At 39.7% G+C, this 27,675-nt stretch overlaps 1 protein-coding gene across 5 annotated transcripts in view; it reads right to left on the bottom strand.

Annotated features, from left to right (window-relative positions):
- KDM2A (lysine demethylase 2A) overlaps positions 1-27,675 on the bottom strand; it is a 93,313-nt gene that overhangs the window by 40,502 nt on the left and 25,136 nt on the right. For all 5 annotated transcript variants that reach the window (XM_007502645.3, XM_007502644.3, XM_007502642.3 and 2 more), the window contains 3 exons: positions 5,866-6,004; positions 4,444-4,522; positions 3,930-3,976 (listed from right to left, as the gene is read on the bottom strand). In XM_007502645.3, the coding sequence (XP_007502707.1) occupies positions 3,930-3,976; positions 4,444-4,522; positions 5,866-6,004 (265 nt within the window). The remainder of the gene's footprint in view (positions 1-3,929; positions 3,977-4,443; positions 4,523-5,865; positions 6,005-27,675) is intronic.

Below are 27,675 nucleotides of genomic sequence, written 5' to 3' on the forward strand. Positions count from 1 at the left end.
CTGTGACAAAAAGCTTATTTCTCATGTGTGTGCCAAAGCAGTCGAATGATAATTTACCAACCCCCTTTCTATCCAACTGTAAGTTCCTCAAGTAGAATTAGCCAATTCCTTTGAGTGCATCCAAAGGAAGAGAGAATCATGGGAGTCATAATGTCCCTCAGTGTGCTCTAACAGTGTGAACAATTAGGTAAGAGTTCCAGTGACTTCACAATAAGAATAAGCACAAGTCAGGCCACTATTCCCATCTAACAGAGCCAGTATTTAGGGTAAAATGAAGGCACGTCCCATCAGGCCATCCTTCCAGAATAATTTCTTTTCCAATTCAACCAATTAAAGTTTATAATGCAAAATCAATTCAACCCAGAAATCTCTGTTAGGTATTCATTATATATAAGGTATCTCTCTGAGCCTCAGTTTTCTCATCTCTAAAATGGCAGTAATAGCAAGGCCGATTTCAAGGATTTTATAAGGACTGAATGATATGTCTATAATATACTGTGCACACCTTAAGCTATTTCCTCTCTATATGTGGGACCTTAATTCCTCTAGAAGACATTGAGATGAATCAGACAAGGAGAGAGTCCTTGGTGAACTTGTGATCTAGTAAAGGAAAGAAAGTAAATTGTTAACTGCCATAGGAATGATACAAAGTTCTCCAGAAAGAGTGGGAGTGAAAAGGAGTGAAAGCAAGAGGCAAGAAATAAGACCAAAGAAATAAGACTTCTGTCTCCAGAAATCAGGAAAACGTTTAGGGGAGAGAATAACATGTGGCTGGTGCCATGACAGAACCTTGGTGAGTACCCATGCTCAGCAGAAAAGGGGAAGTATGAGTAGAAACAATGGTTAGAAGAAGCAAGATAATAAGCTGTGAGAGAAAGCAAGGAGTCTCGGTGGTATGCAGTGTAAGATAGGGCAGATTAGTCCCAGGAAGAAAATTTAGGATTTGGTGACAAAGCGATCGATCAGTGATGGCCTTTAAGTGAGTGCTTTCCACAGTGGGGGTAAGTGGAGCCAGGAGGCAAGGGGTGAGAAAGTGAAAGTAAGTGGGACCTGCTCTTTCATGGAACTTAGGATGAAGAGAAAAATCCATCTGGGAGTATTTCTAATGCAGGCCAGATGCTGGAAATACAAAGAGAATATCCAACAGCCCTGTGTTCAAGGAGCTGAAACTCATCTTGGGTAGGGTACCTGCACCCCTACCTAAGGGAGGTAACACGAGGCGCCCCTCATGTAGAAGAAGCCCTCCCTTGACCTCTCTGGGCTAGAGTCCCACAGGCCTCAAGCAAGCAGCCCCTTTAGTGCTAGTGCTAGGATTCATCTCAGAGCACTTAAAGAGGCTCGGTGGAAACAAAGAACATAGGCAAAGGCCTTTCACTAAACAACTAGCATTTACAACAAAAATGCCCGTGGGAACTTAGACTAGAGGGGACCAGACAATAACTACAGTATGGCTATCAGAGTAGAATATAAATATGACTAAAACAGCCTGTTGAATACTTTGGTCATCTTTTGGAGTAAAGGAAAAAATGGGTTTCCTATAAAATGTACATACTAGCAAAAATAAATACCAAGAAAACCCTGGAAATCTTGATTATATAGTAATGACATGTGCACTCAAGAGCCTTGATTATTGAGGTTCTTGTCAGGAGGAGGTCACAGCTTCAGGCTTTCTAGGGAAAGACAAAGTAGTATCAGGGTGGACTGCATTAGGGATTGAGGGGAAAGAGCAAATGGATGGATCGAAGTACTTCTGCTAAGAACAGATCCCATTCCATTCTACACAGAGCATTTTGGCCATCATTAATGGTGCTGGCATTCTCGTAGTCGGCATTCAAAAACTGGGCAGACAGGCATCTGCTGAACTTCTCACTAGCCAGCAATGTGAAATCTCTCACTGTCCTCTAAGTATGAACCCTGGAAAAGCCCCCCGGCCATGGCTTTGAGGTGGCTAGTTGACAGGCTTTGGCAGTAAGCAGACCTTTGAGGGGCTAGGCTAGGAGGTATGGAAAAGCCTCATTGGTTCAGTAAATTTATGAGAATGTCATCGATGGATTCCTGACAGGCCAACAAAGGCCAGAGGACCAAACACATGCCTCAACATGTCAGGACAGTGGCTGGATCAGGCCTGGGGACTGACTCAAGAGGGGAGCTTGCAGTGACCAAGGGATCAATTATTCAGGTAGGTCCTCTGTGTCTGCAGGCGTGTAGGCCTGGATCTGACCATGGAGGACAGATGAGAAGAGTCTAAGGAGAGTGCGCAGTGTGCACCTAGGCATTCCCTCTATAGTCCACAGAATTCTGAGAAAGCCAGGTGGATGGCTGGGAAGGACCCTCTGGTGGCCAGAAGAAGGCTTTGCAGGTGATCATTTTCAAAGAGAAAAGGACAAGCCCAAGTGGATAGATACAGCACACACAGCAGGATGCTCTCTAACCTTAGTGAATAGAAGCACTGCTTCTAGGTCATCTTCAATCTTAAAACACAAAGCAGACCCAGGAGTATTTGGTTAACCAATGGTCACCCTCTGAAGACCTGACCAGGCCAGATCTGGAAAGCTGTCTTTAAACAATTAAAACAAACCCCTTGAAATCAGCTTCCTGTTGTTAAAATGTGTGTTAAATTCTTCCTAAAGAATGCCTCATTCCTGCTAAAAACCTGGATGACTTGTATTGGTCTAGAGGTCTGACTCAATTCAGTAAGAATTCATTACAGCTCTGAGAAGCCATAGAGGTAAAACCAACAGTCTTTGCCCTGAAGGTACCTATATTCTTCTGGGAGGGGAAAATAGTATGTTTACATATAAGTAAACAAGAATCTGAAGTCATGAGTGGGGTTGGGACTCTGACAGGAAAGGCCTCATCTGGAATTGTCACATGAGCTAAGCCTGGAAGGGAGTTTAGTATTCTAAGAGGCAGAAGTGAGAAGGGATCCCATTCTTTAGGGTTATAGAAAGGAGAAGTGTATATATATATAGAGAGAGAGGGAAGTGATAGCCTGCCTAGACTGAGGCCTCAGGAGATAGTGAGAATTCATTTCCATTTCTTAAAAAACAAACAAAAATACAAAAAACTCACACATATATAAAAGCTCTAACTAATTTGGTTAGGAATACTTCCTTGATTAAAGTCCAGTGTTTGAAATAGTGATTCTCCTTCTCCAATGATGCCAGAGTGACAGGAAGAAAATGGCAGCCAAGAAAAGAGCCAGGGTTCAAATTCTCTGCTTGAGCGTACACCACCCACTAGACAAAGTGTCAGTAGGGCTCCTTTCTTGGTATGAAGATGGGATTAATTCTCCCCTGACTATTTTTAGATTTTATCACCAGAAGGGTATATACCCCATTTTACCCTTAAGTGGGAGAGGTCTGTGACCCACATGTGCTAAAGTAGGTGATGAATCACAAACAACTGACTGACCCCTGGGCAGTCCTAAACAAAGCTACAGCTACAATTGCTCCACGTAAAGTGGAAGGAATGCACAGGAAGTGATGCAAAGAAGTGTCTTTAAAAGCAATTGCAACTTCCTGTGAGGGGGAGTTCTTCAGAGCTTGAGTTCAAGGTTGGTGAAGAATCTGCTTGGTGGACATGAGGCTCTGGAGAAGACCTCATGACTGGAACCTTTGCTTAATTTACCTCTGGGCCCCTGCTTTGTGGGGGCCTCTGAAGCCTTGCCTGGTTCAAACCAGGCCAGAGTAATTATCTACTCTACTCTCTCTCATTACCCTTACTTTCACTCTTTCTCCAGACTTGAGTAATATATTTTTGGTGACCACATTTTTATACATTTAGTCCAACCTTAATTTTAACCCTTACATTCAGCATAACTTCCATCTGGGGTTGGTCTGCTCTGTTGTTATTAAGCTTCTGCAAGGGTCCACCCCAGGCTCATGCGCCTCCCTCAAAAACCTAGAGGCCCCAAAATGGACACTTACCTACACACATTTTCACATCATTCACAGTGAAGTCTGGATCTGGCATCCTAGGAAACAAAATAGCAAAGTAAGAGCAAAAGGAGCAGAGATAACTCTGAGCCAGTATGGGGTTTCATGATCTACCTCTCACATCAGATATGTACATCTTATTTTAAACCCTCACCTTCCATCTTAGAATCAATACTATGTATTGCTTCCAAGGAAGAAGAGTGGTAATGGCTAGACAATGTGGGTTAAGTGACTTGTCCAGGGTCACATAACTAAAAGTGTCTGAAGCCACATTTGAACCCAAGACCTCCTGTCTCCAGGCCTGGCTCTCTATCCACTGAGCCACCTAGTTGACTCTTACATCCATATTTAAACCAAAGATTTACAAGGTTCCTCTGGGCCCTTTGGACATGCTCCTAGATTACTGCTTGGTCCTCTACTCAGCAGATATTAAGAATCAGTTTCCCCCAGGAGCACAAGACAGACATTTCTCTCAATGTATTTATCCATTAGCCAGCCCACTTACTTTATTCCAAGTCCATCAGAATTCTTGAAAATCAGAGGGTCTCTCAAGCCACCCCGCTGGATGTATTCTACATTAAAATCTGTCACCAAAAGAGAACAAGAATTAGAAATTTACCTAGAACTTCAAAACTCAATTCTTAATATACAATTTGTGTATAGATTTGATAATAGTACAACTGTTCCTAACTGTCCACCCTGTCTTCAATATCTAAAAACAACATTAATTATTTCCACTAAAAACTAGTATTGCACTCCCTCCTCTAGTCCTAACTGTTTGCCAAAGAGCAGAGCTGAAGGGCACATGAAGAGTCTCACAGATAAACTGAATCAGGAGGATATAATAGTGCCTTCCCTACACTCAACTCTGATCCAAGAAAGAGTCCTTCAGGAAAAACTCCTTCTGCTGCCCTAAGAAAATCTTGGCTCTTATATCCCTGAGAATGTTTTACTGTGGGAGCCAAGATTACAGAAAAACACCAAAGGATAATCAATACTTTATCTGTCCTAAGAGTTCACAGACTCTTTAGCCAGTGCATGAAAGAACATGCTCAAATTCCTCTCAACAACCATTTGTTACGCGTCTACTATACGTATCAACTCATGACCTGACAGTAAGGGACTTCAATCTATGTTCTGATGTTTCCTCAACATCCTCTTCATTCCTTACTGAAAAGGAAGTGGTTCTCCTCATCTCCAAGGCCAACCCTACAACATGCCCTTGACACCCACTTTCTTCTTGTCTTTCCCTTAGTCTGTGAGAAGCTCAAAGGCTGGACCTCTTTTTGCTTCCCTCTGTATCCCCAGTGATTAGCCTAGTGTCTAGCCTAACATACTCAGATAAGTCAATTCTTATGGACTGACTGGTTTGGCATTCTCTCTGATAATTCTTTCTCAGTTTCCTTCTCAGGCTCCCTTGTTAGAAGGTCCTTCTCTGAAGTCTCTCACTTAAGAACCATCCTCTCTCAGGACTTCAATCCCCTAGATGCAGATGGCCCCCAGACTGACAGATTTATAGTCCTTCCCTGACTCTCCCCTGAAGCCCACAGTAAAGCAGCACTATTCCAAAGGGATGTCTTCGGAGAATCTTAAATTTAACATATGCAAAACCATCTATTCCTCTAGACCACATCTATTTTCTATTTGTCAAAGACATCATTATTTCCCCCTTGTTCCAGGTTTAGAATTTTGGCTATCCCCAAACCTCCCACCCCAAAGGTTCTCCCCAAATAACCTGTCCTGAGGGCAAGGACAGTTTAGTTTTGGTCTCTGTGTCCCCAGTGCCTCTCAGTATAGCACCTAGCCTTTTAATAAATATCTGTTACCTGTCTGAAGAGCACTATGCTAGGGTCTAGCTAAGATACAGTTTATTTAGTTTATTATATTGATATACCAGAGAGGAAAGAACAAATTAAATCTTACTGACCTTTTCCTTCCATAAAGGTGACAAAACTGGCATTGTATTTGTTGGTGTGGAGTTTTTCATCCAAGTCAAAAGTCCTTTTTCCTTCAATTTCATCATCAGAAATCCCATCATCTTCGTAGCGTCTCCGCATTGTGCCACGCTATAAGAAGGAGGAGATGGCCCTCATTTAGAGCTGCAATTCTCCCCAGAAAAGGGAACAGTTGTCTCCACTAGTGCTAAAGGGCTATTTCAGTCTCATCACTAACTGGCAATGATGTGTTATCCTCCTCTTGGAAACCTACCTACCTAATTCCTTCCTCTGAGTTAAAGAAGGACATCAGAGAAAAACGAATACATGTGAACTACTACAATTGGGACAATTGGGACTCCCCTCTAGGAACCTGGATGATGCCAAACTTCCTGAACTAATTGACAGGATCACAGAGTTCACTGGAATAGTGATTTTTATAAACCAGTGCTAACAATAGTTTCACTGTCCTGTCTATCAGTGGCAGTAGCTGAATTTATGAGTATTGTCAAGCAATAACACTAAATATAATGTTTCCATTACTCGTAAAAAAAAACCCAAATCCTCCATCAGACCTACAATAAAAGCTTTGAGAAATGTGTAATCCTGAGTACAGGCTCAAATATCTGCCAGGCAGTTTATTAGTTGAAACACAGACCTGGCTGTCCAACCATCCAAACCAGTAATTTTCAAAGTAGGGTGTGGAATACTGGGGGGAAAAAATCAGAACTGAGAAGAGGAGCATGGCTGTTTAGATCAATTAAAGGCTTTTTATCAGAAAGTGTTAAACTATGATTTAAAAAAATGAAACACATCTGATTACATCACTGACTTAAAAAAGCACTGAAAAGGTTTAATACGAACAAAAAATTTTGTACTGATATTATTATTTATTTAAATGGTTTATTTCATCTACTATATCAACATTTAAAATTTTGCATGTTTTATTGTGTACAAAAATATTAGTACAACAGTGTAAATATATAATATGCATATATATGTATTGGGAAGTATGTCTAAAACTGATAAGCTATGTTTCAAAAAAGCTTTGAGACCACTGATTTCAACAAAAGTGTGTGGTCAAATCAAGCCTACAAGCATTTATTAAGCACTGACTATGTGCCAGGCACTTTACTAAGTACTGAGAATATAAAGAAAAGCAAGAAATAGTCTCTACTCTCAAGGAGCTCAGATTCTAATGGGGGAGACAAGAATAAAATGACTATGTACAGACAAGATACATAATAGAAAAATGAGATGACGGCAGAGAGAAAATAACCAAAGAATTAAGAACTCTGATCAACAAGAGTGAACAACCACTATTCTAGAGGACCAATGAGAAAATGTATCTACTTGACAGAGGTGATCAATTAAAAATGCAGAATAAGACAATGTGGGAATTTGTCTTGTGCTTGACTAGACATATTGTGAAGACTGTTCTTTTCTTCTTAATGTGACACTCTGTGTGTGTGTGTGTGTGTGTGTGTGTGTGTGTGTGAGACAATTTAGTCGAGTCAAAAGAATGTACTATTTCAAAGATAACTTCAAAAGGGAGAAATTCTAAAAAACATTTGCTTCAGTGGGGGCAGCATCCCTGGGATAACTAGATAGCTTTCAAAAGTGACTACAATGAAGGAACCAACAAAGTCACATCTGTGTTAAAAAAGATCTTTATGCTATTGCAAAAGGCACTATTTAAATATTTTGGTGTATACAGGGAGAGACTTTCTTATCAACGACTTCCTTGAAATGCAATATTTGGGCCAGAGAATGGATATTTTAGTCATTTTATCTGCATAACTCTTTCCCATATAATTAGTAGTGATTCCTAGTTCAACCAATATAATTCAACCCAGGGTCTCTTCAACATTGACTAGTTCCATCTTTTGTCATCTTTGCCCACTTGCAAGGTATAAGGTAAAACCTTAGAATTGTTTTAATTTATGTTTGTCTTATTAGTGACTTGGAGCATTATTTTATATTCTTGTTAATAGTTTGTAATTTTTAAAAAATGTTTTAATTGGTTAGGTTGATTGTTTTACTAATTAATTTTAAACCATCCTTGAAACCCTGGTTTAAATCCAAACTGGTTATAATGAATGAATTCTTGGATGAAATGTTATAGTCTCCTCGATCGGACTTTATTTAAAATTTCTGAATCTATACTCACTAAGGATATGGGTCTAGAGACGTTTCATGCTTTCTCTTTCCGTAGCTTAGGTATTAGAACTATATCTATTTCATAAAAGGAGTCTGGTAGAGTGCTTTCTTTCCCAGTTTTTCAGAATAACTTATATAGTACTGGTGTTCTTTAGAAGTTTAATAGAATTTTCCCATAAACCTATCAAGACAAGGGCTTTTCCAGGCAGTTTTCAGAGCAGCAAATAAAAACTCATGGGGTGGGGTGGGGGAGAAGAAAACCAAACAAATAATTTTAAGAAGACCTGAAGTGACTTATTGGCTTCCCATAGACCCTGACTTTGGCGTGATCCTACTTCACATATAATCAACAGCAACTAACTAGAGGCAGATTCCAACTATATTACATTTCTTTCTCAAAGGCAATCTACTTTTCCTAGTTGATGTCCAGTCCAAGAGGTACTCCACCCAACACTTCACCGTGTGTGTGTGTGTGTGTGTGTGTGCGCGCGCGCGCGCACACGCGCGCTAAAAAAATCTAATAAATCCACTCCTCAAGCAGTTCAATAGAATTCCTAATTAGGACATAATGTTTCTTTTACATAATAACCTCTCATTTATCTAAAATCCAGATAATCAGAAATCTCAATTGTATTCTTTAAACCTGTACTCCTTGGCTATTCTGAATAAATGGTAACTTATGATAGTGAATAAATAATACAAAGGAATTTTTCATAAAGAGTAACATTATTAAATCACCACAGTACTTTCCTAGCAGAAACTTCAGATTTCTTCTCTCTCAAAGTAACAGTTACAAATATGTTCATTTAGAAACCCCCCAAAAAAGAACTATCTCCTAATGTACCTTACCACATACTATAAATGGAAAGGGATGGAAGATGAAAGGCAGAAATTTAGCAGTGAAGAAGCAGCTGGGTGGTACAGTGGCTAAAGTGCTGGGCCTGACATTCAAATCTTGTCTCAGATATTTTCTAGCTATGGGACCCTGGATTTAGGGTCAGAACCTCTCAGGCTCAGTTTCTATAGCTCTAAAATGGGAATAAAAAGAATCTACCTTACAGAATTTTTGTGAGAACCAAATGAGATTAACATGTGTAAATTGCCCTGTCAACTTTCATTATTTTTAAAATACCCTCAATGTCTAACTTAAAATCAATTCTAAAAAGAGGGGCAAAGGCTAGGCAACTGGGAGTAAGTGACTTGCCCAGGGTCACACCGCTCAGAAGTATCAGAGGCCAAATCTGAGCCCAAGTCCTCCCAATATCAGGCCTAATACTTTATCTACTGTTACCTAGCTGCCCATTTGCCAATTTTAAAGTGCTATACAAATGCCACTTATTATTAATACTTGATTTAGAAAATTTGCTTTTATGTTAGGTTTAGAATAGTGGTCCTTCAAACTTTTTGGTCTAAGGGCTCCTTTAACATTCTTAAAAATTGTTGAGGATTTCAAAGAGCTCTGTGTGTGTGTGTGTGTGTGTGTGTGTGTGTGTGTGTGTGTGTGTGTTATACCTATCAGTATTTAGCATAATAGAAATTGATAAATTTCTAAAATATTTATTATTTATCAACAAATCTATTAAATGTGAACACATACAAGATACTTATGAAAAATAATGAAAAACAGTGGAAGAATGACATTGTTTTAGAAACTTTTTTGGAAATCTCCTTTATAGCATTTGGCTTAATGGAAGGACAACTGAAGTCTCCTATCAGCTTCTATATGTGATCTGTTGCCATGTACTATTCTGGTTTAATTATATGAAGAAAAATTGGCCTTGGCACAGATATGTAGTTGGAAAGGAGTAATATTTTAATTAGACAAAGAGTATCTTAATATTATTATGAATATAGTTTTGACCTCTCAGATTCCCTGAGTTTCAGAGTCTTCATATCGTACTTTGAGAACCAATGGGTTAGAAAAATCTAGACATAAAAAGCTAATGCTCTAATCACCATGATCAATAGTTTAATGTAGATTAATGGGGTAGAAACAATATATTCTAAAAGGACAGGCAATTAAAAAAACTTTTGTGGGTAAGTAGACGGGGGGATAAATCTTCATAGGTATTTAAAAGTGATAACTACTGGTCACAACCACACACATTTTATATTTTTTAAGGTAGCAGAGTATAGTGGCTAAAGAAATCAAATCAGCAATCCAACCCTTTATAGTACCCATTATGCCTGTGCTGTGTCATGGCTATGATAGGAACTATAGGGAAGAGGGGATGGACATGGGATAGATAGAAGGAGAGGCAGTCATCCCAGAATCCTTGCCCATGAGGAATTTACAACCCTGGTAAAGAGAATGAGTAGGAGCCAAGAGACAGGGATTTAAACCCTGGATCAATTACTCAGATCTTAAAACTCTCTCTGTCTCTTGTCTCTCTCTGAACCACAGACACAAGAAGAAAATGTTTACCCACATAGAATAGAGTGGGGAGGGCAGGACTATTTTCTTCTTGCAAAGGCACTCAACAAGTTAAATGGTCATCAGGTTCAAAAAGGTTCAAGATGAAATGCAATAAACATGTATTAAGTATCTGCTAATGACAAGGCTCAATGCTACATGAATGGTCACAAAAAAACAAAAAAAACTGACAATGGGCCCTACCCGCAAGGATCCCACATCCTTCCAGGGTACACTATAGAAATATGTAAGTAAATACAAGACCTGGAGAAGTCAGATGGCCCAAGGAACAGAGTGTCAGATCTGGAGTCAGGAAGATCTGAATTCAAATCTGTCCTCAGACACTTCCTAGCTGTGTGACCTTGGGCAAGTTACTTAATCCTGTTTGCCTTAGTGTCCTTCTCTGTAAAATGAGCTGGAGAAGGAAATGGCCAATAGCTCCAGTATCTTTGCCAAGAAAATCCCAAATGGGGTCAGAGAGTTGAAACAAATGAATGAGAAATATCATATGAGGAAGGAGAGAACATTTATCAACTAAGAAAACCAGGAAAGATTTCCTAAAAAGGTTTCCTGTCCATGAGATGAACTTTGAAGGAACTGAGTAATCTAAGAGATGGAAGTGAGAAGAGAATTCTTGGGGGCGGGCATAATACACAAAGGCACTGTGGCAGAAGGAGGAAGGCTGAGTTTTAAGAATTACAAGTTGGTTAGTATATAGACCATATGAAAGGAAACAATGTAGAAAGACAGGCTGGGAACCAAGCCTGGAAATAGGAGGGCCTGGGTTCAAATCTAGCCTTAGATACCTCCTAGCTGTAACCCTGGGCAAGTAAGGGAGGGAGGGAGGAAGCTAGCAAGTGCCAGGCTCAGAGGTCTGGCCTTTGAAGCAGCGGTGAGTCGCTGAAAATCTTTGAGCAGAGAAGACCACAGTGAGAAACATCTATTTGGCAGCTGTGTAGAGATGAATTAAAGGGGAAAGAAGAGGTAAATGTAAAGTTTCACGTTTGGGGTTTTAAAAAATCAAATGTACAAACACAGCTGGGTGAAGAAAGACCAGACAAAAATGTGTATGAAAAAGACCAGAACAGAAGGTTTACTGGCCTATGCCAATGGCATATGGCAGCCAAGAAAGGTAAGACTATTTTAGACTATATGAAGAAAGGTCTAATATCAAACTCTTATCAAATGTCATTGAGTTCAGAGTAATGTGTTAGGAAATGAGGAAGAAGCTTAAAATTCATTAGGGAAATAAGACACAAACCATACAATATTATACTGGGAGAAAAGGCGGCAGTCAGAAGGTCTTTGAGAAGGTCATTACCAACCAGGAGACTTCCTGGAAAAGGATTTGAGTTAAGCTTTGAAGAATGAGGTCATTACAAGGAAGGGGGTACAATATGAGCAAATCCAAGGGAGCAATGATTGACTAAGGGCTTACCCTGGGCCTTTGGATACCAAGGCAGGAGGGAGTGGGGGAATGGTCTAATGGTCCAGCTTGGAATAGAGCCTATTCTATCCAGAGCAATGTGGAGATGATAAAGCAGGAAAGCCAAGGTGGTGCCAAGCAATGGGCAGCCTTGAACACTAGACAAAGGAGGAGAGTTTGAACTTTCCTAGGAGAGGCTATCTCTACCTCCCTAAGAGACTTTTTGTCAGGTTCCCCCCTACAAGCCTTGATAATCTGTGCCTCTGCTACTGAGGACCTAGATCCATATTCTGCTGAGAGCACTGGGGCCACCTGCTCTGAATCTCTTGGGCCCTCTGTCTTCCTCTCAAAATCCTTTGACATCTAATCCTCTCACACTCATTTCCTTTGCTTCCTAGTCTAATGAAAAAATGGCTCCCCACTTCTCTCCCGAGGCTAATGCCTCTACCTTGATACCACCTCTCCAAGGAACTGTTTCCCACAATTATTCTCTCTCTAATCTTTCATCTTTCTCTATTTACTGGCTGCACATGAACCCAAGTCTCCCTCACCTTAAAAAAAAAGTTGCCCTTTGATCTAGTGACATTGGCCTTCTGGTTTTTCCCAGAACAGGACCCTCTATCTCTTGGTTCCAAGCATTTTTCTCTGGCTGCTCCCGTGGCTGGAAGGCTCTCATCTTCACCTCATTTTCTTTAAGTTCCAATTAAATCTCACCTTCTACAGGAAGCCTTCCTCATCCCCTATAAATTCCAGTGCCTTCCTTCTGTTAATAACTTCCTATTTATCCTGTATACAGGTTGCTTTGTACATTTGTCTGCAGGTCATCTCCCCCATTAGAGTATAAGCTCTTTGAGGACAGGGACTCTTTTTGTATCTCCAGGCCTGGCACAACAATAGGAGCTTAATAAATGCTTACTTACTGACTAAACAAAGAACAAACCCTCATGACCTTTTATGAAAAAGCTACTAGGAAAAGAAATTTCAACTCATTCCCTCCACCTCTTTTCCTCTCACTTCTCACCCTGCAATCTAGCTTCTGAACTTGTCAGAGAAATGAAAATTACAATTATTAATGAGTGATCAAATCTGATGGACTTAAAAAAAAATCCTCATCCCATGTGACTTCTAGGCAACATTCAAAACTGTTGATGACCCTTCTCTTCAGAGGACACTATTCTCTCAGGAGTTTTGTGACACTTTAGTTCTCTCTGGTTTTCCTCTTCCCTGCTTGAACTTGAACACTCCTCAGTTTCCTGGTCTGGCTCATCATCAGTATCACTCCCTTTTTATATATACTCCAAGGCCTTCACCTGGGTCTGGGTCCTCTTTTCTTATGTTTCTCCGCTGTTTCACTTGCTGATCTCATCAGATCCCACAAGTCTAATTATCTATGTCTCTATGCAGACAACTCTCAAATCTATAAATCAGGGTCTAGTTTCTTGTGACCTCCAGGCTGGCCCCCATTACTCAGTCTCCTGGACTTTTTCTAAGCAGATATCTCATAGACATCTCAAACAAAATACATCCAAAATAAAACTCATCTTTCTCACCAAACCCACTGCTCTTATAAAGTGCCTTCTACACTGGCATCATCCAATCTCTCAGGTTTGCAACCTCAGAGTCATACTGAATTGCCCCCTTTCCTTCTTCTCTACACTCTATATCAAAATCACTGCCAAGTCTCAGCAAGCTGACCTGCCTGCCTCGGTACAAGAAGCTTCAACTCTCCCTGCCTCTCCCTTCTCATAATGTTCCTCCTCTATTTCAGACTCTCAACACTCACATGGAGATGACTGCAAGCCTCCTGCTTGCTCTTCTGACACTCAACTGCCCAAGCTAGGCCATGTCACTCCCCCACTTAATTAACCCCATAGACTTCTTCTATTTAGAATCTGAAGCCTTCCACCACCTGACTCAGACTAAGGACTTTGCCAAGATGACCGTGGATGATCTCCTTTCGAGTATTCTGCCACGTCCAGTCAAAGAAGCTTTCTGGCTACTTCTCCTACAAGTAACACTCTTAACCTGCCTCTGACGCACTACTTCTTAAAATTTCTTATTGTCTTCAAAGTTTAGCCCAAGTGTTGCCTTCTAGAGGAGGTTTTCCCTGACTGCCCCCAATCCACTGCTGGTGCCTTCCCTTTCAAAATGACTTTCTATATTCCGTATATAATTATGTGGGCAAGCTCTTTTGAGGGGGGAACTTTCTTTTTTGCTTGGCACTAAAGAAATTCTAGATTAGTTGGCTGGGGGAGGAGGGGAAGAAGCTACTAAAGAATATATTTAAAGCAGAAGTGCTTGGACCACCTCATAACACGATGGATTAAAAACATGGGATTTTGGTAAAAGCATGAAGGTAGCTTGAATGGAGAAAAGAGTCGAGATGGGAAGACAGAACATAGTTCAGCTATAGATGCCAAGAAGGGGCAATGAGGAGGGAACGAACCAGGGTAACGGTAAGGCAAGCAAAAGGAGATGGAGAAGAGCAATATCACTGGAGAGAACAAACAGGTCACAGAAATGCAATGAATGGATGATGGTAAAGACTCAAACCATGGGATACTTAGTTAAGAGAGGAAAAGACTCAGCTGAGGACACAACAGCTGTCTTAGAATATCTGAAGGGATGTCACAAGGAAGAAGGATTCGATTCAGAAGTCACTGGTGCAGTTAGCCCCAAGCGAAATGGGCTGGCTCAGGAGGTGGCCAAATAGCATTCCTGACAAGAGTAACTGCCAGGGGATCCAATGCTATACCTGTTCCCATAAGGATGTCCAAGTATAGACCAGGCACAACCTCTCCCCTTATGGAGTCTAATCTTTTTAAAGAGTTCTACTTGCATCCTCACTGTCCCCAGAAAAGTCTTCTGGCTTTACCACTTCCCATGCAAGCGAGGGTCCATGACAACCTTCTAGGCAAATAGTATAGAATGCTTTTCTTTCTTACTAGATCAAATTCCTTGAGGTCACAAAGGATAAAATTAATTTCCTCATTAAAGCAACCAGCTGTCAATGTGGAGTATTTCTGGTTTGCTTTATTTGTAAGGGGAAAACTGCTCTGAACATGGGGCTTAGGTGAGTTGCCTGCCACTGAGTCTTTACAGGAGCTGTTAAGAGGGCTGGACCTGGAATTCTGAAACTCCACCTCCACGCTCAAACCTTTCAGGACAGGGCCTAACTAAGGTAGTCACTTAATTTCTCTGAAGCTCAGTTTCTTTATCTGTAAAATGGGGGCAAAATTATCAATAGCACCTGTAGGATATGTCAATTAAGCGCCCTGTGACAAACAAGTGCCCGGGCACTCAGCCTTCCCTGGCTGCCAAGCTTCTTACTTGCCCTGTCTTACTCTAAAGACTGTAACCCCCTGAGGGTAAAGACTTGTCATTTGCTAGCTGGAACTGATGTCTCCAGCACTTAGTACATAACCTGGCACACAGTAAAAGCTTCAGAAGAGTTTTTAACTTTCTTTTTTTATTCATTCATTCATCTCCTCATGAAGAGAATCAAAACGGAACTAGAGGACCTGGGTTCAAATATAGTTCTGCAACTTTACTATCTATATATTCTTTGGCAAATCACTCACCCTCTCTGGGCTTTGTTCTCCCTATCACTATAAAATGAGGGGCTTTACCCAGGTGACCAGTAGGTCTCACTGAGCTCTGCTCTGTGAATGTACATGATTCAGCAAATCCCTTTGCATGACCACTGATATTCCTGCCATCAATGGCAACCTCTTCCTTTGTGGAACTCTTCCAAACAGATTTGGTTTTCTCCTTTCCCTTTCTGCTATCAATGAGAAAATTCTTTTGATCCATTTACTCCTTGCATTTGCTTTTCTCCTTCCAGGTCCTTTTTTCTCCTACTCATGCATATATATGTTCTTGGAAGTTTATCTGAGCAGGTTTTTAATGACTTACCACCATTTACAGACATTCCAATCTGACCTGTCACCTTTCCCAATGCCCCTATAGTCCACTGGTCATGGGGACACTACTTCAATGAAGGAACATAGAATTAAAATAATCTCCCTCTTCTCTCCCCACTAACAATGGACAAACCAGACTCTAACCACTACCTTCCTGGGAAGATGAGGGACAATCTAGGGCCAAAGACCAAAAGAAGTTCCACTAGAGATACTGCTGAGATGATATTCCTGCTTTAAATCTTTGATTCATCACACAACCTGTCAAGCAGCCTCATTTTGGGCTCTGCTTCTCCCTCCCTCCCCTTTTAACCATGTCTATGGCTTTCATGTTAATCTAGGCTCCATGGACAGTGAAGAGTGCCAAACCTGTACTTTGAGCACCTGGTGCAAGCGCTTCATCTGCAATTCACCTCCTATGTGACCTGGAGCAAGCCATTTTCACCTCCCTGAGCCTGAGCTTCCTCTTCTATGAAATGAGGGGCAGGAAGAGATGATCTTTGAGGTCTTTCCAGCTCAAAATCTACCATCTTATGTTTTCTCCTTCCTAGGAGCTTTTCCCAGTCACTCTTCATTCAAAGCTCTCCAATTCATTCTATAGATTGCTGTCAAAAGTTCTCTCACAAATAATGCTTTAGTCATGTCTCTCTTTCACGTGTAATGCTACAGTGAATCCTAGGTAAGTATCTGGGACATTAAATCCAGATGGAGAACTTTTCTAACATTTTACAATCCTCCCAATCCATTTCCCATTTCCCTTGCAAAAGGCTAGGCTTTTGCCACATAAATGTATTTGATTTTAAAGAGCAAAACCTCTTTTTTTTCCCCCTATGCTTTCATATAATGTTCTCTACCCTAAAGTTCTCCTTCTAATTTTTCTCCACTAATTCAAATTGTTCTCAAAATTCACTTAGTGACTGCCCTATTTCTATCAAGCTACCACCATCTTTTCAGTTACCCAAGTTTAATTGCTTTTGATTTTTCACTCTCCCCACAAATTCTACCAGTGACCAAGTCTTGTTGAATATGGGCTGTCCCCCATGCCTGCAATGATTCCAATACCATATAAACTATTTGAAATTAGCTGAAGAAGGGTCCTACCAAATTCCTTTTATGACACAAATATGATAATGATACTGAAATCAGAAAGAGAGAAACAAAGAAGTAAAACTACAGACTAATCTCCCTAATGAATATTGATGTCAAAACTTTAAAAACCTAGCAAGGATATTACAGCAATATAATCACAAGAATCATACATTCTGACCAAATGATATTTATATTAGAAATGTGGGGATAGTTCAATATTAGGAAAACTTAATAGAAATCATGTAATTATCTCAACAGATACAGAAAAGGCTTTCAACAAAATACAACCACCATTTCTAATTAAAACACTAGAGAACATTGGAATAAGTAGGAAATTCCTTAAAATGATAAAAATGATAAAACCATCAGCAATGGGGGCAGCTGGGTGGCTCAGTGGATTGAGTCAGGCCCAGAGACGGGAGGTCCTGGGTTCAAATGTGACCTCAGACACTTCCTACCTGTGTGACCCTGGGTAAACCACTTAATCCCCATTGCCTATCCCTGACCACTCTTCTGCCTTGGAGTCAATACACAGCATTGACTCCAAGACAGAATGTGAGGGTTTAAAAAAAAAAAAAGGGAGTTCCCTATACCAGCACTTTTCAGAGATTTTTGGTCTCAGAATGTCTTTACACTCTTAAATTATTGAGGTCCACCTCAAAAAGTTTTTGTTTTGGGGGTTGTACTTATCAATACTTCCCGTATTATAAATTAAAACATCTTAGTATCACCATAACAATAGTTCTGACATCACAGACCCATTGAAAGGATCTCAAACTGATGCAGAGTAAAATAAGCAGAACCAGGAAAACACTGAACACAATAGCAGCAATATTATGGAATGATCGACTGATAGACTTAGCTACTCTCAGCAATACGATGATCCAGGACAATTCCAAAGGACTTATGACAAAGAATGCTATCCACTTGTAGAAAAGGGAACTGTTGGAGACAGAATGCAAATGAAAAGAAATGATTTTTCACTTGTTTATTTGGGTTTTTGTTGGGGGGGGGGGGGGGTTATATTATTATTCATTTACAAAAATGAACAATATGGATTTTTTTTTAAACCCTTATCTTCCATCTTAGAATCAATACTGTGTAGTGGTTCTAAGGCAAAAGAGCAGTAAGGGCTAGGCAATGGAGGTCAAGGGACTTGCCCAGGATCACTCAGCTAGGAAGTGAATGAGGCCAGATTTGAACCTTTGGTGTCCTGTCTTTGGGCCTGGCTCTCAAACCACTGAGCCACCCAACTGGCTCCTGGAAATTTTTAAAAATTAAATGAAATTTTAAAATGAAAGAATCTAAAAAACTCTTGGGGGACCCTAGTTCACCCTTTGAGAACCATTATCTTATACCAACTGTATGGGTTAGGATTCTTTCCTAGCAACCAATTTGCGCATATTTATGCTATGTACTGATGTAGGGAAGATATAAGTTTTGTGTAACTCTTCCCTCTCTCTCTATCTTTTCCCAGGAAGGTGGCTGTGGAGGTTGAGTGAGAGCCAGGCAGGAGAATTTTATCCATGTGGTTTTATTTAGGTTTTATATTTTTGTTCTTTTGTTTCTTCTATTTAAAGTGATTAATAATAAAAAAAAACTTATAAAATATAACACTTGGAGTTATTAGACATTAATTTAAATTTAACACAATGAAACTGTAAGAATAGTTTAAGTCAAAATCCTCCATGCCTAGCACAGTTTTAAGGGCACAGGAGGCACTGAAGAAACACATTGACTTCAGTTTGCCTAACTCCAAGTATCCAGTTGCTCTAACTTGACTTAGCAGTTACCAAAGCTTGGGTTCTACTGATCTGCATTTGTTCTCTCATCAACTGGATTAAAATCTATCTGTGCAGCTTAGACTTCTCCTTGTCCCCAAAGCTCTGGAAAAAAGCCCTACTCCGGCCCTCTTCTCCCTCTAGATTACTTCCATGGGTCAACCTTGCCAGCTACTGTGGATTTAATGATCATCTCTACTCTGCTGATTCTCAAAATCTACCAAACCTGCCCCAAACTCTCTATTAAACTCCAATCTCATATCTCAAACTAGATGTTCAGTAGACATTTTAAACTCAACATGTCCAAAGCAGAATTCATCATCTTCCCTCTAAATTCTCTTTCTAGTGGATATATGCATCTCAAGTCTCTTCCCATTCCAATCCATCCTCCATTCAGCCACAGATATCCCCTGCCAGTCTTAAACCTTGTGCCTCAATATACATTCTTCACAGTGGACGCTTGCCTATTCTATGAACAAGACACTCCATCTCTCACTCTCAACTCCTGGCATATTCTCTGTCTGTTTCACATGCCTGGAGGACTCTTCCCTCCTCGGCTTCAACTACTTGATTCTTTAAAGTCCAAACTAAAACCTTACCTTCTACAGGAAGCCCTCCCGCTCTCTCTTCATTCTAGTGCCTTCCTTCTTGGCCATTATTTCCTGTTTATGTTGTAAATAGCTTGTTGGTATGTATTTGCTTGAATGTTGTCTCCCTTATTTGACTGTAAGTTTAAGGCAGGGCCCATCTTTTGTCTCTTTTTGGATTCCCAATTCTTAAAACAGTGCCTGGCATGTAGTAGGTGCTTAATAAGTTGGTTCATTGACCGTGGGCAATAATACTTCATTACCAATTGTGCAGCCTCTTCCTTTTTTAATTTCCCCCCCAAGTATTACAAACAAGTTACATCCTGCATCCTTTCAGGTTCCCCAAGTCTTGCCCTACTCTCCACCCTCCTTTGAATCCTAGAAGTCTTCCCATCTAAGGTTCTTTGGTTGGGTGATGGGATAGACACTAGTATTCAGAACAATTACCAAGGAAATAAAACTGGTGACCAGTAAAGCTTATTTTGAGGATTCTCTCCCCAAAAGTTATCCTTAAAGAAGAAATGAGCATGGTTTTGTCAATAATCACTGTTTAAGCCCCTGTGGAAACTTCAGACCCCAGACTAGCTCAGGGCCAAAATAAAAGTACTGTCCAGTGTATGCCTCTGAGATGTGGACAACACTAGAGTCATGCTAAGAGGACATTATGCACTCCTTGAGAAAGAGAGGTCAAATGATTAGAAGAGATTCCAAATATAGAAATGCTTCAGAAATGTAACAGGAGTGGGATGGTGTTGGTACAGATTCACTGGGCTACTTGTGTTTCCCAAGTAGACTTCAAATCCAAGAAGGAATTTGCTGTGGTAGCCTATTATCTGATCCCCTCTTTAAGAGAGATTCTACAGGCAGACAGGGGAGTGCTACACAATGTGAAGGACAGAGACACATGGATTCTAGTCCTAACCATGAATTGTCAGCTGTGGCCTCCTGGGCAAGTTGCTTGACTTTCCTAGCCCTCAGTGACCAGATCTGTAAAATGAGGATGGCAATGTTTGCACTACCTTCCTCATAGGGTTACCATTTTTTCAACTTTAAAAGGCCAGGAAAATGTGGATTTTGACCATTTACCCTTCAGTAGAAGGAGCTAGTAGGAAAAAATATATCTTTTATATTAATTTGTTCAATTAGCATTTTAGGCATCCTCTGGGTGCTAGGTGCTGATGACACAAAGATCAAAACAAGTCCCCTACTCCCAGAGAACTATTGAGAAATTACATTCACATGGCCAAAACATGCTGGCTAGTTTGTAGAACTGGATTTGTTGGAAGATTAAGTGAGTTCTCTGCCTAGCTAATCAACCAGATGAATGCATTAAGTGAAATTAATAATCTGTCTTTTTTTCCCTCTTATGTGAAAAGCTGTGAATTCTGTTTGGTGTATGTTCCTTCCTGTTCATGATCTATAAGAGTCAATGTGAACTAGAAACAGCGGGTGTTTATGAATGACAACACAAACTAAACTTATGGTGTACTTTACAGGATTTCTTTTCAATAGAGCTCACCATTAAGTTCAGCAACGGTCTCAAAGAAGAGGAGAAGTTCTAATCTCTTTAATATTTCTGTAAGAAAACTGTTTATTCTAGCTCTGCATTTGGTTTTTGGATGTTTTTTCTAAGATTTGACTAGGTTGGAAAATACTGTTTAAAAAAGACAACCACTGAAAACCAGAAATGACCAAGATGAACTAACGCCATTTGGTACTTACCATGTTTAGTAACTGGTCAATGTGCTTCATCACCAGCTATTCTAAGCATGAGTTAGCTTTTATGATGTTGGTAGATAAATCTGTATGTTTAAACAACATTTACACAAGTGTGAGGTGTGTGTCTCTCCTGGCAATGAGGTGAATCATTTCCCCATTGATTTCCATTACAATTGTGAAAAAGCATCTCCTATCCTATACCCAAAACAGAGAAAAGCTCCACAGAGAGCCAACTCAAGCTGGCACCTCCACTGGCACCTCCTGTGGCTAACTAAAGCTTCCAAGAATAAAGCTTCTGAGTTTTCAGTTCTACCAAATCTACTTGGATTTCTGAGTAATGTTTCTCTTAAAGAGGATGTTTCTAGCCTGACACAAACCAAACTAGGGAGCAGCAGCGACTGCCGCCAGCCATCCCATCAGCTGCCACTGGGGACGACATTGCTTGGGCTGGCAAAATTTATTCAAACGAGGAACCTCAAAAAAGCTGACACTTGGACACTGCTCTCTGGCCTCACACCCTGACACATGGCAAATCAAGCCCAAGTCCATTGGCATTGACCCTCAATGCTGATGTTTCTAATACTGATGTTGACACAGTAAGACACTCGACATCGACAAAAAGCAAGTCACTATGATAGAAGATGAATTGGAAGAAAAGAGACGCTCCCTTTCCGTTCACTGGGACATAGGGCTGGGTGTTGGGGGTGAATGTGGAAGTCTCACAAGGAATGGAGGGAAAGTTAATCATGGATATGGAAGGCTGGTGTCACATTGTTGTTGTTTCTTTATTTTCACTAGGAGAAAGAATATTTCTAAAATGATTCTGATACAAAAATAAGAGGTATCAATAAGACTTAAAAAATAAAAATTGGGGGGGGGGCAGCTGGGTAGCTCAGGGGATTGAGAGCCAGTCCTAGAGACGGGAGGTCCTAGGTTCAAATCTGGCCTCAGACACTTCCCAGCTGTGTGACCCTGGGCAAGTCACTTGACCCCCATTGCCTAGCCCTTACCACTCTTCTCCCTTGGAGCCAAAACACAGTATTGACTCCAAGACAGAAGGTAAGGGTTTAAAAATAAATAAATAAATAAAAAATAAAAATTGGATAAGACTGAGAATTAGTTTCTTTCCCTCAAAAAAAAAATCTAAGCATACAATAAAATGAGTGGTCTTTACTTTCCAGATCCTACCTACAGTTCAAATGGAAGAGAATTATGTATTAATGAATAGGCAATAATAATAAGAATCTAGACAGGTGAAATCAATTGAGTAAAATATAGAAGTTTTGATGTTTGCAATCCTATTACAATTAATTATGATTTGGTGTTTAAAAACCGTTCAAATCTATCCTATTTTGCAACCTAAAATTGGCTCATGCTATTCATTGTCAATTAACTAATTATGCTTTAAAAATAAGGAAACAATTGCTTCTCAGCCTTTTGGCTGAGATCAAGTATAGAAAATAAGGAAACAGGAAGCAGTGAGGTGCCTCAGTAGACTGAGAGCCAGGCCCAGAGTCAGGATGTCCTGGGTTCAAATTTGACTTCAGACACTTTCCAGGCTTTGTGACTGTGGGCAAGTTACTTAACCTCCATTGCTTAGCCCTTACTGTTTGTCTGCTTTGGAACCCAATACATAGTATTGGTAAGAAGGTAATAAGAAAAATACCAAACATTTAAAGAACAATTTTAATTTAAAAATAGGTAAAGAAGGTATCAGATCAAATTTCTTCTATGAAACAAATATGGTTTTGATATCTAAACTAGGGTAAGTTAAAAAAGAGAAAGAAAATTATAGACCAATTTCTCAAATGACTAGAGATACAAAAATTTTAAGCTAAATATTAGCAAGGAGACTACTGCAATACATCGCAAAGATCATATACTATTACCAGGCTCAATATATGCCAAGAATGCAAGGTTGATTCAATATTAGAAAAATTACCTATCCCTGTTAAAAACACCAAAAAGCAAAAGAATAAAAGCTTTCTTTAAAACAATATGTAGTAGTTACCTAAAACTAAGAGCAAGGAGGGAAAGCCAGAAATGTTTCTAAAACAATTGGGATACAGCAATGATGTTCATTATCTCTCATTACTCAAATATTGTACTAGAAATGGGCAGCTAGGTGGTACAATAGATAAGAGGAATTAGAATCAGGAAGACTCATCTTCCTAAGTTCAAATTTGGCCCAAGATACTAGCTATGTGAACCTGGGCAATTACTTCACTGTTTGGTACAGATTCCTCACCTATAAAATAAGTTGAAGAAGTAAATGTCAAAAACCACTAGAGTGTTTTTGTTAAGAAAACCCTAAATGGGGTTTTGAAGAGTCAGACATGAATGAAAATGACAATAACAAAAATTGTACTAGAAATGCTAGTTTTAGAAAGAAGTCAAGAAATTGAGGGAATAAGCAAAGGCAAGGGGGAAAAAACTATTACTTTTTGCAAATGATATGGTTTACTAAGAGAACGAACCCTAGAGAATTATGTAAAAAACTAAATGAAACCATTAACTTCAGCAAAGTTGCAAGATATAAAAAATAAGCCCATATAAATGCATTTCTGAACATTACCAACAAAATCCAGAAGGAAGCGATAGAGAAATTTCATTTAAAATAACTAAAGATTATATGAAGGGTCTACCTGCTAAGATACATACGTGAGAACTGTGTGCGAATGAACACAATTATAAATACCCTTTACACAAATAAAGACAAATATAAATAATTAGAGAAATATTATTTACAGGTAGGACAAGCCAATAGGATAAAAATGACAATATTATAAATTAATTTATGTATTCAGTGCCACAGCAATCAAACTACCAAAGGATTACTTTATAGAATTAGAAAAAAATGACCCCCCCAAAAAAGATTTTGAGGAACAAAAAGTCAAGAATGTCAAAGAAATCCATTTTTTTAAAGGGAGAAGGAAGAGAACCTAGTAGTACTAGATCTCAAACTATTCTATAAAGCTATAATCACAAAAACAATTTGGTACTAGCTAAGACCTAAAGGTTGGACAGTAGAACATGTTAGGTATATGACATAGAGAACCAAACAAGTTCAGTAACCTAGTATATGATAAACTAAAAAAATACCAGCTATTGGAGCAGGAACTCATTATTTGACAATAAATATTGGAACTGGAAAGCAGTCTGGCAGAAACTAGATGTACACCATGATAAGCTCCAAATGGGTACATGATTTAGATATAAAGAGTGATATTATAAACAAATTGGAGGAGTATGGAAGAAACTGCCCATCATATCTATAGACAAGGGAAGAGTTCATGACCAAATAAGATAGAGATTAAAAGGAAGTCAAATGGATCATTTTGATTACATAAAATTACAAATTTGTTTTTGCACGAGCAAAACCAATGCATCTAAATTAGAAGAGAATTAGAGAAGGGGAGGGGGGGGGGGGTCTTTGCAGCCAGTTTCTCTGAAAAAGATCTTACTTCTAATGATATCTGAGTCAAATTCACCAGAAAAGAGCCATTTCCCAATCAATAAATGATCAAAGGATCAAAAGAGGCAATTTCAGAAAAAGAAATGGAAACTATCAATAGCTATATGAAAAAAAAAAACACATCCTAAGTCACTATTAGAAAAATGCAAATTAAAATAACTCTAAAGTACTGTTTCACACCTACCAGAAAATGACAAATGCTGAAGGGGAAATGGAAAGATAGGAATATTAACATACTGTTGGTCAAACTGTGAATTGAACCAATCCTTCTAGAAAACAATTTAGAATGATGCCTCAAAAGCTATTAAACTGAACCATGCATGCTCTTTAGCCTGGCAATATACCACTATTAGGTCTAACCATCAAAGAGATGAAAAACAAAAAGGAAAAGGACTCATATATACAAAAATATTTATAGCAGCTCTTTTTGTAGTGGCAAGGAATTGGAAATTAAGTGGATGATTACCAATTGGGGAATGACTGAACAAGCTATGGTACAAGAATATGATGAAATACTATTATGCTTTAGGAAATGATGAAGGGGATGCTTTCAGAAAAACCTGGGAAGATATGTATGAACTGATACAGAGTGTAGAGAGTAGAACCAGAGCAATTTATAACAACAATCTTGTAAAGATAAATAACTCTGAAAGACTTAGTCACTTTGATCAACACAATGACTGACCACAATTCCAAAGTAATCATGATGGAACATACTACCCATCTCCAGAAAGCAAACTGATGGGACTCAGAGGGCAGATTGAAGCCAACTTTCTTTTGGGTATGGCTGAGGCAGAAATTTGTAAAGGATTTTGTTTTCTTTCCTTCTCAATGGGAAGGGGGAAGAGGGAGGAGGATAATTCAGAACTGAAAATAAACTCAAATGCAAATGAAAAAATGATGATAAAGCTAAGATGGGAGGCTATGAGAGTAGAAGTTTGATCCTTTTCTTTTTTCTTTTTTTCATCTCCCACATAGTTGCTCTCCTCTAGACTTCTCCATTATGCTCTAGGAACCTCTTCATCTTGCAAAGTCACTCAGGCTAAGAACACTCTGGAAATACCCTCGGTCCCTGCTTGCACCCTCCCCATCCCAACTGGAGGGTAGACAACTCCTCCACTGAATGAGGGTGTCAGACAGCTCTTCATCTCCCAGGTTTCATTCCTCTAGACTCATCCATCATGCCCAAGGAGCTGGGTACCTTCCCCAATCCCTCTGCTTTCCAACTTCTTGTTGTGAGCAGCCTCCTCCATTAGACTAGAGCTCCTTGAGAGCAGGGGATGTCTTTGGTCTTTTTGGAGCCAAGTCCTTGGGCTCCAGAGACAGTTCTCTTTCTATTATATCATGACTACTTCCCAAGTAGGCTCACTGCATAATTCAGTTCAATTTCCACTAAAACAAGAATTGTTTTGGTCCCCTGTAAAGACTTCTCTTCCCACTGCAAGAAAGGGTAAATGTTCCATGTAATTTACAGGGAGCAGGCAATATCATGTAGGTCTCTAAGCCTCCCTTCAATCCCAAACTTCCAACCCTAAGTACTAACAACAGCAATAAGTCATGAAAAGGACACACTCGCAGACAATGTCCAAAGGAAATCTATCTTTTGAACACAGCATCACCATAGCAACTGACATCTTTCCAGGGGGTCATGAGCTTTCTTACACAGATTTCACAAAATGGCAGCTTGAACCTCAGGTTGACAAATTCTCTGGGTCCCCAAATGTGGGGGGAAAGCATCTAGCCTGACCATTATTGTACTGTACACACTAATTCACGTAATGTGGGCTATATAATCACACAGGCAGTTTTCTCAAAGAGCTAGTCTCAGTGGGATAAAAAAAGGCCAAGTTACTGAACCACAGTCATTTCTTTATAGTTAGCTTTAAAAAGAAAGTAGTAAATTACCAAAAAACAACCATATTACCAGAGTTTCAATATTAGAACTCACAAAATAAATGTTAGATTTGGAGCTGAAAGGCTTGGAATGCTCTCCTCTTCTCTACCTACTGACTTACTTCCTTTAAGTCCTAACTAAAAATCCCGCCTTCCACAGAAGCTTTTCCCAAGCCCTCTTCACTCTAAAAGCCTTCCCTGCTCCTATATACAATTTGTTTGCATTTATCTGTTTGCAGGTAGTTTCCCCCAGTAGACTGTAAGTTCCTTGAGGAAAGGGACTGCCTTTGACCTCTTTTTACACCTCCAGTGCTAATTTATTAGCACAGAGCCTGGCTCATGGTAGATGCATTAATCACACTATCCCATTCTCTCATCTTACAGATTGGCCTGAAGGTGGGAAGAAACATTCCCCAAAGCCGTGATCCCAATACAGAGATTCCCGGTCCTGTGGAAGCAATCTCTTGGTACAACTATATTCACCCAAAGTTTCCACCTACCATTCCCCATGGGGGGCTGTGATCACTGATGTTTTGTGCTTTCTACTACAAGGCCCTTTGGTCTCTCTGCCCTCTGACCTTGGTGGCACTTGACTGGCACTGAACTGAAAGGAAAAATGCTTTTCTTCCAATACTTAAAATGACTCACATCTGTGTAATAACCTTCTTGCAACAATGCTTGGAGATGGAATACAAATGTTCTCCTGATTTTGCAGACAAGGAAATCGAGGCAGAGTTCCTCAGTGACTTTTCCCAACTTACTAAGAGAGGGCTATGACTCCCACCTCCTCCCTCCAAGGCCAGGACTCTTTCCACCATACCTCACTGTCAGATGATAAGCATTACCAGTTTAACCAAGGTTAGAAGGAAAAGAAAAAAGGCAGCAGTGCCCAGCATGGCCCTGAAGGGCATTTTATCCTTTCCTTTGCTTTTTAAAAGACAAGTTATGCTTATATCATAGAGCACTTTTTGTTTTCTCAATTCTTTATAGCAGGATTTGAAAATTTTCAGGATATCAGATTTGGAAAGAATGTCAGGGGAATGTAGACTAATTTCTACCAGAAAGGGAATTCCCTCTTCAGTAATGGTGCCAAACTGAAATAGAAACGAATCCCTGCTGGATGTAAACTGACTTGGAAAACTACAAATTAACATCATCTACACTTTAATACTTTATTTTGTTAGACTTTCCCCAATGACATTTTAATCTGGTTTGGGCCACATTGGTGACCTTTTCTGAGTGTTCTAAGGATCCAGTAAGTTTGACCCCTCCACTCTCCAACATCCTCTAAAACATTAGCCTTCTGGAATGTATACCTTCTGACTTCCACCAACACTCTA

Source organism: Monodelphis domestica, chromosome 6 (assembly GCF_027887165.1).
Source record: "Monodelphis domestica isolate mMonDom1 chromosome 6, mMonDom1.pri, whole genome shotgun sequence".
NCBI lineage: Eukaryota > Metazoa > Chordata > Mammalia > Didelphimorphia > Didelphidae > Monodelphis > Monodelphis domestica.